A 17,135-nucleotide genomic window follows, 5' to 3' on the forward strand; every position below is an offset into this window, starting at 1 on the left:
AGATTTCTGACACCATTTGCAGATCAGGGATAAACAGCTAAATGTATCTTATAGCTGATGTCACCATCCAGAATAATGACTTAATATTTACACAAGCTTTTGTAAACTCTATTATCTACGTGAATTTCAACATCGGAACTGCAATTTGCCTTTTCTAATTTCATCTTACTTTTTCTTATCATTTGCAAACATCTTAATTAAATCAGTAAACACAACACTTTATTGCCATATTAGCCAAGTATAATAAAAAATTCAAGCACATAGACGAACACACATACATGCGAACACACACAGGCAAGCACACAGACGAACACACATACATGCGAACACACACAGGCAAGCACACAGACGAACACACATACATGCAAACACACACAGGCAAGCACACAGACGAACACACATACATGCGAACACACACAGGCAAGCACACAAAGAGCTGTTCATACTGACTGCAGAGTGAGCTGGTCTGTCTACAAAGGTGGTCACGGTGGTAGGTTTTAACATTGAGAAAGATAGTTTTATAAGTTGAATTTTCAAATTTAAGTCTATAATGTTCTTAAGCACACTGATGCTTTTTTGTAAAAACCAAAACCAGAACACAGAGCTTATGTCTCTACTGACAGATAAACCAGAGATTCCGTACAGCTCTACACACATTTTCCTAACGGCTGAAACCACCCGCAGTGCAGATCTTTGCTGAATGTTCCAACATTTAAGACCAGGAATGGATTTAAATTAGTGTTAATATTATAGGAATCAACATGCAATAAGTGTTGGTGTCTAAGTAATAAAAAGCGGCACTTCAAAGTCAAGAAATAAATCCTTTACTCTGAGGAAACCTGAACCATCATTTCCTGTCAGCAAGGACTTTAGCCTCGTGTCTTAAGGGCCACCTTAACACATCGCCCCTTTAGGACGAGAACCTATTGGTGATCAGTACTCATGGTAGCGGTGTGGTATTTCTGGTGACTTTCTGATGGAATTACACAGAACACCCCTGGGTGCTGCTGCAGGGAGCCATCTCCAGACAGTGCTGAGAAAAGCACATCAGTGGTCTCGCGGGCAGCTTTTGTAACATCCTCTAACCCCCCTCAGTTCTGTTTTCCTGAAGTAGGCAACGAGCTTTTAGTTCTCAGTTGTAACAAACATAAAAGGATATAGAGCAAAACACAAGATATAAAATAAAGTGAACAAGAGTAAGGCCACATTGACAACTGAAATAAAAAGTTGAGGTATTAAGAAAAGAACCCAGACATAATCAAAGTATACTGCAAGAGCCACCAGACGGCAACAGTCGCTTTGAATTTTACACCCATCTCTCCACCCCCCCTCATCCAATTTTCAGATTTAAACTCTTGGTGCATAGAAATTTTGAGATTTAGAAACTGGTGAATTAATTATTCTATGGTACTTGGTAAGTCCAAATGCATGTACTTAGTAGAAAAGCAAATTCCCTGGCAGGTACAGGCAGGATAAAATAAAGATTAGGCTAGGCAGAAATGATGGCTTCCAGGTTACTCTCCTACTCACTGTAGCTTAAGGATAGAAAGGCATGCGGCCCTGCTAGGTTATAGATGGAAAGAAGAAAAGTCCGCCTGGCTTACACAGAGGATCCCTGCCTCATGCCAGTGTCATGAATGGGCTCAGGGGGAGTCTGTGAGCCTCACCAAGTGCTCTTTCAAAGAGGGGCAGTTTCCTCACTTCCACCTCTAACAGGTCGTTACAGGATTCGTTATTCATAATGCTCATCTGTTTAATTTCATGTATGTGTATGTGTGTACATGGCTGCATGCATGTGTGCAAGCATGTCTGTGTTTGTGCGTGTGTGCGCACGCACATGTGCATGCCTAATTACAAGCAACAGAGCTTGCTTATTCAAAGACTCTTGACTGTGACTTCAGCACGTATTCATTTATTTTGGTTATTCTACTATTCTTCAAATATTTCTTGAGAAACTTTCCTATCAGTATCTATCACTAGGCATTTTGGGGAAATAAAGCAAGGGCATGAAACCTGCGAGTCAGAACAGCAAGTGTGACGAGGCCAAGCTCAAGCTTCAGCACGAAACAGACTGCTATTAGTAATGTCAGAAAAAAAACAATTTATAATAAAAGGGAAAATAATGCCAATCAAATGGCTGCATTTCAGAAGCAGGGGTCAGGCCTACGGAGTGGTCCTGGGAAGCGCTGCAGCAGTGACAGCCTTGACAGCTCCTCCCTGCTGGGTATAAAGGGGGTGACATCAGGGAAGCAGGGTAGGATGTTTCTGAGGAGCATCCACATGACATCTGCCCCAAGTCAGAGGTTCACAGAGACAGGAGCAGAGCCCAGACTGGCGCAGCTGCCGAAGGAACACCTGAATAGAAACGGAGGGAACTCTGCGACCCTCCCCCTTTGCAGACTCTCTGCTCAGCCTTGTGGTATCTGCAGGGACAGATCGGCAGGACAGCAGGATCACCTGTGCAGGTGCGGACACTTCAGCAGACACTCAGGCTGAGTGTGGTTTCCTTTGGTTCTCTGTACACAGAAGATGCTGACGATACCTTTTCATTTTTGTTTCTCCTTATCCGGGAGGAGTTTCTGAGGGTGTCTACATAAGCAAAGTTATTTGCCTACAGGTTTATGCAACGAACAGGGCTGGTGTGTCTCTAGGAGGAAGAGATTTCTGGGTTTTAACTATATGAAAACAAGCATGAATGAATGCATGAATATAAGGAGGACCTATCTTAGGCCTCAAAGTAATTCTCTTTTCCTACTAACATGTATTACAAATACAGCATTTCTCAACTATTTGAAAGTAAAGAATCCTAACTTGAAATTTCCCGTTCTTTAAGTGAAACATGCCTGTGCTCTACCCAGTGACGTCTCCCTGGGAAACAGTGATGGGACTGTGGGTGAGCCCTTGCACTAGGGACCAGGGAACCTACCTAGTCTTTAGTTAGAATAGCACAGTCACGAGCATGGTTACCGGGAACAGCATGACTTTCTTCTGACAAAGCTAAAAGCTATGTTGGGATGAAGTCCTCAAGAAACGATAGGACTTAGTAAGAGGAATGGTGTTTCAACTACGTTTTAAGCATGGAAAACAGTGTCTCTGAGTTACAGACTACACCCTGCCCACATCAGGTGGCCTCAGGCTGACTGATGGAAGAGTCCAGGAGAAGACGCTTTGGGTAATGCCTCTCCAGGGAAGAGACCTATTTCAAATGGTGGGGCTAATGGGCCAGTGGCACCATATTGGTATAAAATCAGGTTCTTTTCCTTGTGCAGTTTTTGTTTGTTTTGAGGCAGGGTCTTATGTAGCCCAGGATGGACTGGCACTAGATCTGCCTGCTTCTGCCTCCCGAGTACTGGGCTTGGTGCGTACCACTACTGCTCAGCTGGAACCGTAACTCTCAACACAGTTCCCCCGGCAGGCAGGCGACTGGCCTTTCTGCTCAGGCTAGCTGGTGAGATGAGGCTTCTGAAAACTTAAAGAGAAAAAAAATTCTTAAGTCATGGATAGTTCGTACAGATTCATATTCTTGTCTATCCGAATTTAAACCAAAACATGTGTGTGCTACCATCACAGAGCCATTGTTAGCAATCACCTTCCTGAAGCTTAGCAGGGAGGTGCCTGTTACTAGCGGTAAGGTGGTGTCATGCCAAGAGAGGTCTGTGGAGTGGATTGGACCTCGGTCCTGGAAATAAACCTTCTGCATTCAGATCGGGACTCACTGCTCTCCAGCTCTGCAGAGCTCATCTCTGCTTTCTCATTTGTGGAAAGGAAGCAGCATCAGCACCCCCAGATAGGAAAGGGTATTGTGGGGACTAAATGAGAAGTAATATAAGGTCTTAGTAATCATTAGTCCACATTACTACCACCACGGTCATGTTAACAGCAGAGTATGTGAGTTATGCAGGTCCACAGAAGTCTGTGCCCTCATCCTGACGACGGAGGCCTATGTACATAGTTACTTAGCTTGACTCATATGTCATGCTCTCAGCTTTTCTGAGAACTTCTAATGGAGATGAAAAAAAAATCCCTCAGCCTTTCTTCATTTCTCATGAGTATTTAGGACAGCATCGAGATTTATAATTTTTAAAACAATTTCACCACCAACACTAACTCATTCTCTTGAATAACTGGTAAGCCTATTTCTTTTGGAGAATGAGATATGAGCATGTCGGTGCATGAAGTTTTGGCCTACAAAACGCTTTGACCTTATTTCAGGATTCTTTTTTTTTTGTCATTACTATCAAAAAAATTAGAACTAAACTTAGAGGCATCAAATTTAGCTGCTTCTATTAATTATTTGAAGTTATGTGCATGTGTGCCTATGTGCCTGTGGTACTTGTGTGGGAGTGCAGTTGCCCGAGGAGACCAGAAGAGGCCTCCTGGAGTTGGAGTTACAGGCCTTTGTGAGCCACCATGTGGGTGCTGAGAACCAAATCCAGTCTGCAAGACCAAGTCTAACCGACGAGCTGTCTCTCCAGCCTCAATGACATCATTAACTTTCATTGCAAACATGCTTGTTTTCTCACAGGTTTTTAATAATTCAGCTTTCAGGATTTAAGGGTAAGAGCTGGTGCCAAGTAATACATACATACATTCATACAAACATACATATATAGTAGATAATAATGGAATATTGTTTCCCACACTTAAACCTGTTAGAAAGATCAAATAAGATACAAACATTTTCACAGTAAATTATAAAAAGTTTGAATACAGACTTGAGCCACTGCCCACACTGGTCACACTCCTACAGCTTTCTCAGTGGCTAAGCCGGGAAGGTTCACATTTAAAGTCTTCAGTTCTGCTTCTAATATTCAGAAAGAGACTCAGAACTGGTCCCACTGTGTGCTCCAACTTCACGCTGACCCCACACGTTTCCTTACCGATACCCCTCCTATTATTTTTGAATGTTTCCATGCCTCTAATCAGACTGTGTCCTTGATCTGAAATGCTTATCCCCACTCCTGTGAGGTCTTGAGAACAGTCCCTCAGTATTTAAAAACGACAGACTGACTGAGCTCAAGCACCGCCGTCAAGTCGCCCCAAACTTATTTCTGCCCCGGGCCACTGTCACCCCAAATTTATCTCTGCCCCAGGCCACGCTCTTGTCCTCCCAAGCAGTGACCTTTCCCAGTGTCCTCTCCCTCATTCCTTCCCTTTACTGCAATAGCCAAAACCCCAGGTCCCACCACTGCCCTGATGCTGGGAGCACCACACTTCTTTAACTGTGACAAAGGGCTAAATTTTTGGCATGGAATAAGGAGTTTCCACACTTGTGCCCAGATCACTATGTAAGGTACAAAAAAAAAAAAATACAGTAAAATTAGGGAAAACATTTGCAAACCTACCATTGTCTTTAAAGAGTACTTGGGATGAAGAGTTTCCAGAACTAGGCAAAGTCATTCCTGTGGTATAAATTAAATTATTAGACATTTTATAAAATGGCCAGAACCTGTAGAAGTAAATTTTTTCCTGAAAACTTCACACCACATACACACCAAAAACAAAAAACAAAAAAACCAATGAAACATTAAGGCAGCAATGTTTTCTGTGATTTACACCGAGAGAAATGTCTTATCCACAAAGAGCATACTTACTATTTCTAAATAATAATTAAGTATATTTACTTGTTTGGAGCCATGTATTTAACTCAAATGTGCTGTTTCTGACATGATAGATATATCAAATGTGAAATATTTATAATGAAATGAGTTTAAAAAACATTGTCCGAATGTTAAAAGAAAATGTAACATTCAATGAAAATGGATAAAATAAAAAAAAATCAGAAAACAAATAGATCTTAATAGATCTGTTTTCTTTCTGATCCTCTATTGCCTAAGCTAGCCTCACTCTTGCTAACATGGGTGGAGTTGGCCTTGAGCTTGCAACCCTCTGCCTCCTCCTTACAGGTGCCGGGTCCTTGTGCTGCACCCGACAGCAGTCTAGCCAGGCTTTAAGGGGGCAGCTATGGTTCTCTTGGTATCAGGGATGATTTTAGAGCTCGTGAGATCTCATCATATGTAAACATACTTTAAATATCATTTCCTAAGGTGGTTACATGGTCTCTCTTCCCTAATTTTACTACGGGTTCACCCTATGGGATGACATCCAGTCTTTCCACCGGCTCAACTTCAATTGACGATGGCATGACCTCTGGAAGACGCAATGCTTCCACACACACAGCCATGCTGCTCGCCAGGAATATCTATCAACTACAATGTAGAGTTTTCCGGTGACTTCCTTTACTTTACATGTCCCCAATCCAATTACAAAATGAAAAACTAAGTTTTCGTGTCAGGTGATTAGGAATAAACTCAGGTCCAAGGGAGAAATCAGCAGACTCTGAGGGCTGACAGCGGGGGATCCGAGCAGCAGCCTAGCTTCCTGAGCTCCAACAGCTGTTCTTCTTCACTGGATTTCCCGTGGGAGATGCACAAGGCAAAGAACTCTTGAACATACGATGTTCAAGTATACATACACACACATATTCAGGTATACACAAACACGTTTATACACACACATGTTCAGGTATACACACACACACACACGTTCAGGTAGGTATACACACAAATGTTCAGGTATACACACACATGTTCAGGCATCCACACATGTTCAGGTACACACACACACGCATGCAGGTACACTTTCATGTGCCCCTTTAATGGGGACTGGGTCCTGTTATGTTGGTCCTGAACTCACAGTCTTAGGACCCCAGTCTCTTCCACGCTGGGATACAGGCGTACACCATGATACCCAGAGCCACTCAATTTCAAGACCTAGGTAATTAATTAACAGGCCCCAAGTAAGAAGCTGGTAAAATCTGAAAAAAAAATTAACTAATAATTGCCATCTACCAAGCATAGTGGTCTTCATAAAGTTATCTAAGGCTCTGGAGGCTATTCTAATCCTTTTTAAACTAAAAGAAACCTAAGTTTATCCTTCCAAAAGAAAACAGCGCTATGAGAACCAGCTAGCACAGGCTTGCAGAAGAAGTCACGGAGGCAATGCAGAGCCATGTGCCAGGCCCAGGTGCTCTCTAGGGTGCCCAGGGCCACGTGACCAAGAGGGAGACAGGCAGTGCGGGCGTGAAGCAGTCCCAGGTTCTATCAGGGACTGACTTTTACTTGAGGCATTTTAATCTTCGCAGTCTGAGAACTAGAATCCGCAGCAACAGGCTGGAAAGGAGCAAGGTTCTTTTCACTTCCCTACGGGAGAAAGCGGGAGAGCTTGGTAGTGCTGACCTATGACATACGCTTGGCCAGGGTCTTCACTGGATGATTCTGATTCCTGTTTCCTCCTCTCGGGGCTTCTATTTAAACTGGCAACAGACTTTGAACTAAAGAGGGAAGAGGAAGGCAGGAGGGGAAGTGTCAGTGTGAAAAGAATATGGTGAAAATGACAAAAGTCTAAACAAAAACAAAGGCATGAACGTGGGATTCCCAGTCTCGGCTGTGGGTTAGTCAAGCATGCTCTTACTTATTAAGCTTTGTGACTCCTGCCAGGGATTCTGTGTCAGGTCTCGCCATCGGGTACAGTGGTTTTCCCACCAGCTCCGCAAAGGCTGGCGGTAGGGACTCCACGTTAACGGCCTGTTTCCGATGAGGATAGAGAGAGGCCTGACTGAGGTCATGGTAGGATTTACTCATCCCTCTAGGCTTTTCCTCCCATGAAGCTCTGCCGTTCTTCTCTTTGGAACTGTTCTGCAGTGGTTGGTAGAGTGACAGCTCTGAGCAGGAGAGCCTCTTCAGAATCTCAGCTTGAACTGACAGGGGTCGGACGGCAAGCTTGTTGAGGGTGCTGCTGGCCAGACTGCCAGTGCTGATTTCGCGGCACATATTAAATCCTCTAACAGATTCTGCTTGCAGGCTCAGGCTCCTAAACGAAGCTCTCTCTACAAGGAAACAGGATTGCTTTACACGATGGAAACACTGCAGTCAGTACCTTTACGAGAAGAGTCGATTTAACAGGCAACATAGGGCGAGCACGCTTTAATCATCTCGACTGCCAGCACTAGCTGGGCGCGTTCAAAGTAGGCAACTGAGGGTTTTAAAAAGGAGTTAGAGGGTCCTGGCTTCTGTACAACACTCCATCCTCTTTGCTTTCACCAGTCTTGGACTAAGCATTTCTTCTCCCCTACCAACTCTTTCACCATGTGATGTTCGTGACTTAGGCCGGCACTCCCCAGACTCCTTATGGCTCTCCATGCTGACAACAAAATTTCTACCCTCGTAGAGTTTCTGCTGAAATACCAGCAAACTAAGAATGGGGAGAAGGGCTGACGGAAGCAGGATGGGTTCTGACAAAGCAACTTTGCAGAGAGCTTTGCCCAGAGAAGGAATCCTTGATTATAATTTTATTTTTACGAAGCTGACTGCAGATGGAGAAGATGGCATTCCACTCTGGATACACAAAACCCAGAGAGATGAACACACCACAACTGTATGCTACACACGCTGTAGTTCAGCAATGCTGGTATAAGCCAAACGTCCTCAGGGTGGGTTTTCATGCCATTATACCACTGTGCCAACCCCACCTTCCCACCTCCACTTCACGATGAAGGTCAACAGCCCCGGTCTTCTTCCCTCTGTGTTTATAAGTATGGGACTGTCTAGGCTGAAATTTTGTTTTCTAATAAATAAAGGCCAAAAGCCTGCTTTTAGAAGCTAAATTTAGAAATACTTTAGGTCAAGCCCTTGGTTATTCTGCATCACTTCAGTATTCTGACATTTGAAGCTATTAGCAAAACCACTGCTTTACACGCAAACAAGACCTAGGAACAGAGCTTTGAATGATGTTGTTTGTGAGTTAGGCAAACCGTATCACAAACCACGCTCTGGGTCCCATTCCAGATGGCATATCAGGGTATATCTATCTGTATTAAAGTGTGACAGGCATGTCAAACATCTGGGAAAATGTTGTGATTCACTTATTTCAATTTTCAAGATAATATTCATGCATCAGAATGAACCTTGAATTAACATGCCTCATTATCACCAGGGAACAGTGGTTGCTTTTTATGATGGAAGTCGATTTCAAGATCTTTGTGTGTACCCAAGAATTCCAAGAATCATCTTAATTTATGGGGTTTTTGTTGGAGTGGGTAACAGTATTTCTATTTTCTTTCATCTAAAAAGGAAACACCAACTCAACGGTAGCAAACACCCTACACCCAAAACTGGCACAATAACGGCGGTCAGTTCCGCAGGTTCTGTCTGCTGAGCACGGCAAGGACTGGTCCTCTCAAATCCACCCACAGCTCACTGCCTCACAGAGCCATGGGCCACGAGTGTAACCACTGGCTGATCTCATCGGTCCCACTGCCTTTACTGGAACACAATCCAGCACGCACCAACAGCTACGGAAAGGAAGCAAGAGCTGTAGTCTAACACCACTGCCGTGTTTCCGATGGAAGCTTCCAGCCTTGCTGGCTTCACACACAGCCTGTGTGTGGCAGTGCCTTCTAATCCGCTTCTGCTCCTGCTCAGTCTCCTCAGTATCCTGTACTTCCCCATGCTGTTGACTTTCCCATAGGCTCATTTGGAGATAGACGCCATATACTCTTATTCCTTAGTACTTACTGTTTAATATAAGAGCTAAGTATATGATTTATTTCTTTATTCTATGAAGGAAAGCTATACGTAAATTCCCACTAGGGGCAAGGAGAACAACACTGCACCCCACAATGGGTTCTCACCATCATCTACTTAGGGAAGACACTTTCTATTCTGCACCTATTTCCTTCTTCGGAAAACCAGGACTTAATGACCTCTAGGGTTCTCTATAGAACCAGCATTCTCTAGTATGAATGTCCACCAATCTCCTGTGGATTATGCCAAGAATTTCCACTTGTTTAGTCCAGGTAGGTAAATAAGAACATGGCTTCTTCTAACATAACTCAAAGTGGGACATAATTCCTCTGAAGGTTTTATAAGATATCGGAATGCATATAGACAATGCCACCCTAAAGTGTTTTCTCCATGAGTAAAGGATATTTTGCTATTTGAAACCTGCAACTGAGTTTGTGAAATATTCAGAGTGCTCGCTCTTGTGGAGAAAGAAAATGAGACTCTGAAAACTCAGTTCTTTCCTAAGGTCATTAAACACGACCACGCTACTGCTGCCGTGTACCTGGTATGTGGTCCAGAAGCACACATGGAGTGGCAGTTAGCGCCTGCTGCTGCTGACACTGCGAGTCTCACTGCGAGTACCGGCGGCATCACTGTTGCTGAGTGGTGGGAGACTGAACCCAGGCCTCGTGTATGCTGGGCAAGCACATTCCTACTCAACTCCACGTCCTCAACCCCGTCCTTCCAGACACCTTAATCCATACTGTGACAATGACACTGCAGATGGAGCAACTAAGCCAGCTTTGGTAGTGTGCCTGAGCCTTCCGAGTCTGTAGTAGAATGGTTTGAGCATCAGATGTTTTACTCGAGGTGAGAATCATGCATGACTAAGGCTCAACCATTCCCTTAAAGCGAAACCCGAAACCCAAAATGCGCTAAGAGCTGAGACTGCATGTGCAGACATTTCAGGAAGAGACTCGGTGCTCGGCTTCATTTGACGTCTCAGTCAGAACACTGAGAACAGCGTAAAATCACCTGCGGGTCCACGTGTGTGAAGACGAGACATAACTGACCTCTTAGAGTTAGGCTCCATCCCTCACATGCATCTCCTTATGTGTTTGCAGATATTCCAAACTCTTAAAAAACTTCAAAATTAGAAACGTTTCTGGTGCCCCCAAAATTTGGATGTGGGATACCCAAGCTACATTTCACATGAGACACTGAGGAAGGAGGACCAACTTCACGCTCGTCTTCTGATTCTCCCTGCTCCGTCACATATAAAATATGCTCTCTCCCTGTCCAGTTCCAGTTTGTATTAAACATTGATCCAAGTAGCAACGCTGACACCTTTAATCAGTGGTACTTTGTTGTACTTTAAAAAAATATAAAAGCATATACAATTTTAGCAAAGCAAAGTAGAAAATAAAAGGTAATGTGATAACAGCCATGGCTGTTGTATTTTAAAACTCATATATGAGGAAATTCAATGAAAATGCAGATTCAAGGGATCCGACTTCCAAAGACTGCGATTCTGCAGGTTCACATCAGCTCCTAGAATCTTATGTTAGGGGAACACATAGTCTCCCCTTTGATCCTGAGAGGTGAGAAACATCTACCTAGAGTTGGCATCCCACTCTATGCTATAGGAAAACTTTTATAAAATTTCAGAATAAAAGCTCCAAAAGAATTCAGAGACATGGGTTACCAGTGTGTACTATTAACCCTTCACTCAGATACTTCAGAGTGATCCACTGAAGCCTGTAGGGGTTTACCAGAAGGAAGTGATTTCAAATCACCTTAATCTCAACATGTGGTTATGCAGGGTTAGCATTCAGTATTTCAGCTGATAGATTTCTGTACAGAGCTGGATTGTGTTTGCAGCTGAAAACCCATTGTCCTGGTTGCTATGGTTACTTATCAAAGCCACCAGATAGGAAAGATCTCAAATATGACTAGCAGGTGCTAGATCTGCTGCTCAAATGCCCGACTGCACTGTAGGGCGGCCACTTCACCTGCCTGTATCCTGCTCCTTGTTCTTTCCTACACGAATCTCCAAACCCAAGTCAGCTATCACCCACCTCTCCAGAGCTCAGACCTGAGACCTTCCTCTTGGAAATGATGTGTATCCTAGAGCCCACATGGTATATACTCTGTCAAGATCTTAGCAATGGCTCAGCAGTTAGGAGCATTAGCTGCCCTTCCATGAGACCCAGGTTTGATTCCCAGCATCTGTAACTACAGTTCCAGAGAACCCGATACCCTCTTTGGGCCCTGAACACAGGAGGTATACAGATATACATTCAGGAAAAACACACATACATATGAAATTAAAAAGTTAAAAACTCGTGTATAATCATCTCACAGTTATAACTAAGACACGCTTACATCTTTTATACACTTTTAAAGAGACTCTGCTTATCTGCAGTGCTGTCTTCCAAGTGAGCAGAGAGCTGATTCGACAACAGACTTAATTTAGACATTTAAAAAAGAGGTACCCTGTACGTTTTCACACTAAACAGTTTCTGAGTTTCTTTTAGAAATTGTGGCAAAAACCACGCCTATATCCTGGAGTCACATGATACAGCCCACTCTACTTACCAATGTCTTGGGCATCCTGGTTGCTCTGCCGCGCCCGCATCTGCAGCTGGAACTTGTGCTGGGAAGAGCAGAGGTGCAGCAGGTACTGGCAAGCCTTACCGCTGTCCGTCTGGAACGCGTGCTTGATTCCGTCTGATGTGTTCTGGAGGGTGATTTTCTTTTTCTGTAAGATTAATCAGAGGTCTCTGTAACTAGGAAGCTTCCCTGGGACTTTACATAACCAAATATTCTAACCTACAAATAACAAGTAGAGATATTTATGTTTTCAATTATTATGTGTAAGTGCCCTTTAACTGATACCACATACAAATATAAATATAGGAACTATAATTCTACATACAAACAAATTTAGTAACCATCACTTTCAGCAATTGTAGCTTCTATGTGTTCCATTCACCCAAAGAAATTTCAAAAATTACTCGGGGATGGGAGCTGGAGAGAGGGCTCAAGGGAGAAGGCTGCTCTCCCAGAGGACCAGGTTTTAACACCTAGTACTTAGATATAACCCCACTTTAGAGGACCTGATGCCCTCCTCTGGCCTCCAGGCGCTGTACACAGCTAGCAGTCACTCATGCAGGCTAATACTCACACACATATAATAGAAATGAACACATCGTTTTTAAAAAAGTATCCAGGGTTACATAAGATTGTATTCAGGGAAGTATATATTTGAACGTGTTCCTCCCAGATTGAAACAACTTTTAAAGATAACAATGTTTATATCTGACTTGATAAGAATGTTTACAAATGGCAATAAAACTGGTAAGAGCTGTGCATCCTACTCCATAAAGAAAGGAAGAAGACATTTTCAAAGGAACAGTAATGGTGAGAGCTACGACTCAGTTAAGGAGAATCTGGGTGGCATGAAGGCCAGGATGGTGGATATGGGAAGTTAAGGAAAATGTAGGTAGCCGGGCAGGGGTGGTATGCCAGTGTATGCCCTGAGTCTAGGAACTCAGGACCAGTCTTGGCAGTGTGACCACACGGTATTTCAGACAAAGAACCAGAAAGGGATTAAAAACAAAAAGCAAATATGTGAACAGAGACTAGATGACAGAACCTGAGATGCCAAGTTCTTTAGCACTTAAAGATGCTAATTTTGCAAAAGTCAAGAAAAGTAGGAAAATGAGAAAAAATCAATTTTATCTGGTTGCTGTTTACTGAAAGATATATCTTACAGAAGAGGGCTTCCCAGAACCCATGGCCTGTGCTGAGGCTTCCAGACGGTCCCCGGAGCATCAGGCCGGAGGTCATAGCACATAACAGATCTTACTTATATGCCATTAGATTGTACTCTATTAACCACTGTGCAAATTAGTCTATTTTAGTTTTACTTCAAAATGTAGAAATAGGTACAGAAAAGTCAAACTTAATAAATAGGAGCCCAAAGTTATAAGAGTGCCACCTTTCTTACATAGATTTATATTAAAGATCTTTATAATAAAAAACAATGCACAAATACTGTAAATAGAATGCCACAATAGAAATAAATTAGAATAAATGCGATAAAGCAGAGAAACCTTATATTTGAGGTAGAAACAGCTGCTAATGAACCTCTGGAACTGAACCTGATTTCACTCTGTTAAAAAGGAACCCATCACGTTTTAGAATGAGCTAAAAGAACAGTACCGTCAAACCAGAATCTTAACTATGGGCACGCCGAGGAACTGTTTGGGGAGTTGGGTACTTTTCCCCTAACAAACACACCACACAACCATTGTCCAGTTCTTCTGAAAGACACTAAGAGCAAAGCCGCAAATCTATTGATCAGAGTCAACACAAGAGGCAGATCTACTCAGACAATCCTGAAAAGAGCTGCAGGATCAACAGCCAAAGGCAAAGAGGAGCGAGGACACAGAAGCCTGCGAGAGGGGAGTTACAGGTCCAGAGTGATGAGGAAAAGGGATATTATAGACAGCGTGCTGGCTTGAGAAATCCTGTTTTGAAAAACAGCAACAACAAAAACAGAGCAAAAATTACTTTTCTGATTTCATCACCATGGAGTAGACATTAAAATCTAAAGTTGCAGGAAGTCATGGGCCAAGGTCGTAAAATTCAGTGGTGCCTGGACGTCTGCGACTCATGTAAGAGGCGCAATGAGAGATCACTCTTGAGCATGACATGGTTTGTTAGAAGGAAGATTGTTATCTTAAAAATATTAGGGGGATGGCTCCAAGCGAGGGACATTACTGTAGAGTGGGTTTTCATGAACAGAAAGTTCACCTTGGTTGCAGTTTAACTCAAGTTAACTGAGCATATAACTAGTTAGGAATGCATCCTATGCTTTGGAAAAAAACAGAAACAAAATCTCAGGAAAACCATTTATAACTAAAAAGGAAAAAGAGCTTTAAGTTGTACTAAAGTTTACTAAGGAAAGTCAATAACTATGTAATAATTGAAATTGACTACACCAATTGAAAATATAATGGAGAACGTTAAAATGGACATACTGAAAAGGAAATCTTCTTTGTTTCTCTCCATGGGAAGCGAAGGACCAACGTACGCACTCCATTGTGGACTTCAAACACAAGCACTCCTTTGGAACAGACTCCAAGCAGGATTCCTGTCTGTGACTTCTTCTCAGGGTGCACTCGGTGGAGATGAACTCCATACTCTGTCAGCCTTTGGCAGACCTGTTGGGACACAGACGGTACATCCATAAGCAGTGCTGTACGGGAGGAGACGTGTGGGGTCAACTGCTCAGCGTGGCCGGCAGGCGTCTCAGCTGGACCCACATTCCAAAAGAATATTCGCAATACTCACTTCACACGGTGTGAACACAAACCCAGCACACAGCGCTGGCTAAATACAGGGGAGCGGAGCCTAACACCTGAGAGCTTTGCAAGCTTAGGTCAGGCCGAGAGAAACAGCAAAAGAGCCAGCCAGCAACAGTGAGTCACGGCAGAACAACTGAAAACGGTCACAAGAAGTCAATGACAAGGTGGAAAGACAACCCAACTGAGCAGTAAGTATATGTAAGGCATGCATTCAACAAAGGATTGGCACTTGTAAGATGTAATGAAAACATATTTTGTTAAGAGACAATCAGGTGTGAAGGAGCTTGAAAAAGGCTTCAAATACATGTCAAAAAAAAGTTGTATGAATGGAAAATAAAACATGATAAAATGATCAGTAAAATACATAATTAGGAAAGGCAAATTAAAATTATAATGCTGGGGCTCGAGAGATGGTTCAGGGGTTAAGATCACATACTGTCTTGCAAAAGACGGAAGTTTGGTTCCCAGCACCTGTGGGTAACTCACAATGGCCTTAACTCCAGCTCCAGAGGCTCTGACATCTGCTGTTTCTATGGACACCTGCACTCATGTAAGCATGCACACACATGCATTGAGTGTACACACAAATAATAGTAAAAATAAATAATCTAAAACCATCTTTAAAGAGCCCAGTGATGTATCATTTCTCACTTATCTTAAGGGCTAAGAAGAAAAATACAGAAAAGAGCAAGTTACAAGTGGAACAGGATATATGCTGCCCACGAGAAGGTGGAAAAGCTCCATCTACCTCCCTTTAAAGATGCATGCTCTTGTTTTATATTTAGCTCTTGCAAGTACTGAACACAATGGCTACAAAAATTGAGTTCACGGCTTGACTTTAAATGTGACTCAAACAAAACAACTTATTCTGGCCTTCTTACCATCCATCTGTGTTAAGGATGCATAAATCAGTGGATGAAGTTTCTTCCTGGGACTCTGGGGAGCTGAGGCACGTGGTTCTCTGCACCACGGAGCAGCAAACAGGTTCATTCTTCCTGGGCTGCTGCACCCGAGCAAGTTCTCAAATCTTCTTCTTTCAATAGAGACGTTTCCTACACTGGAAGCTTACTTAGCTCTGTCTTTTCTATCACAGATGCACTTCACATGCAGGCTCGCAAGGAGACGATGACAAGCACAAACTGCGAGCCAGTGTTTCTGCACCTCTGTGCCTACATGAATGAGCTGTCATCTAGTACAAGAACTAATTCACACTTTAAAAACAAGAGCAATGAGTTCCAGAATGAGTGTGAACTCGATCTCACAACTACTCAGTAATCAAACTCACTCTTCCTTCTTTATGATGCAGCTTGATTCTTGAGATTGTGGACCAGGATAAAGCTATGGAATTAACAGCCAGATAGATATGGTTCAAATAAGAGTTCTGTCCCTCACAGTGCTACTGACCTTGGGATATCATGTTTTCTTTGAGCCCCATTTTCTCCTCCACAGAGGAGATTGACACTGCCGCAGTTTTAGGCAGAAATTGGTCAAAGGCTGCAAAGGGTTAAATATTGCACCCTAATTTTTAGATGTGTCCTCCAACTCTTGCTCATTTTGACCATGCGATGATGTGGGATTCCCCTCTGTATGCTGTAATGTTTTATTATTATTATTGGTTAATAAAGGAGCTCCTTCGGCCTATGGTAGGGCAGAATAGAGCCAGGCAGGGAAAACTAAACTGAATGCTGGGAGAAAGAAGATAGAGTCAAAGAAACACCATGTAGCTGCCAAGGGAGAAGGATGCTGGACCATTGGCAGTAGGCCACAGTCTTGTGGAGATACACAGATTAATAGAAATGGGTTGTTTTAATACTAAGAGTTAGCTAGAAATACTCCGGACATCGGCCAAACAGTGTTGTGATTGATATGGTTTCTGTGTGATTATTCAGGTCTGGGTGGCTGGGAATCAAAGCACAGTCTTCATTTACAATGTAACACTGCTTAGGACTGGTCATTCGCATGCTTACCTTTAAGAACTCTAGCTCTGTCTCCTTCTCGGAGGCTCCTGCATAGGTGTTGTGCAGTTTGGGCAACTCCTCTTTGATGTAGGACACATCAAGCTTCTCCATCACTCGGGCAGGCAAATAGTGCTCCAGTCGAAAGTAGGACACGCCATGGATCTAGGAGGAGGAACGCCATGTGAGCAACTCCATTTGCCTATCTCGGCATGAAGCTTCTTCCTCCTGCCTCTGATTCT

At 43.2% G+C, this 17,135-nt stretch overlaps 1 protein-coding gene across 6 annotated transcripts in view; it reads right to left on the reverse strand.

The window, feature by feature from the left end:
* Ptpn13 (protein tyrosine phosphatase non-receptor type 13) overlaps window positions 1–17,135 on the reverse strand; it is a 181,571-nt gene that overhangs the window by 55,495 nt on the left and 108,941 nt on the right. For 3 of the 6 annotated variants that reach the window (XM_085691576.2, XM_048427219.3, XM_048427210.3), the window contains 6 exons: window positions 16,906–17,058; window positions 14,612–14,794; window positions 12,162–12,324; window positions 7,474–7,888; window positions 7,239–7,333; window positions 5,346–5,402 (listed from right to left, as the gene is read on the reverse strand). In XM_085691576.2, the coding sequence (XP_085547702.2) occupies window positions 5,346–5,402; window positions 7,239–7,333; window positions 7,474–7,888; window positions 12,162–12,324; window positions 14,612–14,794; window positions 16,906–17,058 (1,066 nt within the window). The remainder of the gene's footprint in view (window positions 1–5,345; window positions 5,403–7,238; window positions 7,334–7,473; window positions 7,889–12,161; window positions 12,325–14,611; window positions 14,795–16,905; window positions 17,059–17,135) is intronic. The other 3 variants (XM_048427242.3, XM_048427236.3, XM_048427228.3) reach the window with 2 other exon arrangements.

Source organism: Myodes glareolus, chromosome 8 (assembly GCF_982192425.1).
Source record: "Myodes glareolus chromosome 8, mMyoGla1.1, whole genome shotgun sequence".
Classification (NCBI taxonomy): domain Eukaryota; kingdom Metazoa; phylum Chordata; class Mammalia; order Rodentia; family Cricetidae; genus Myodes; species Myodes glareolus.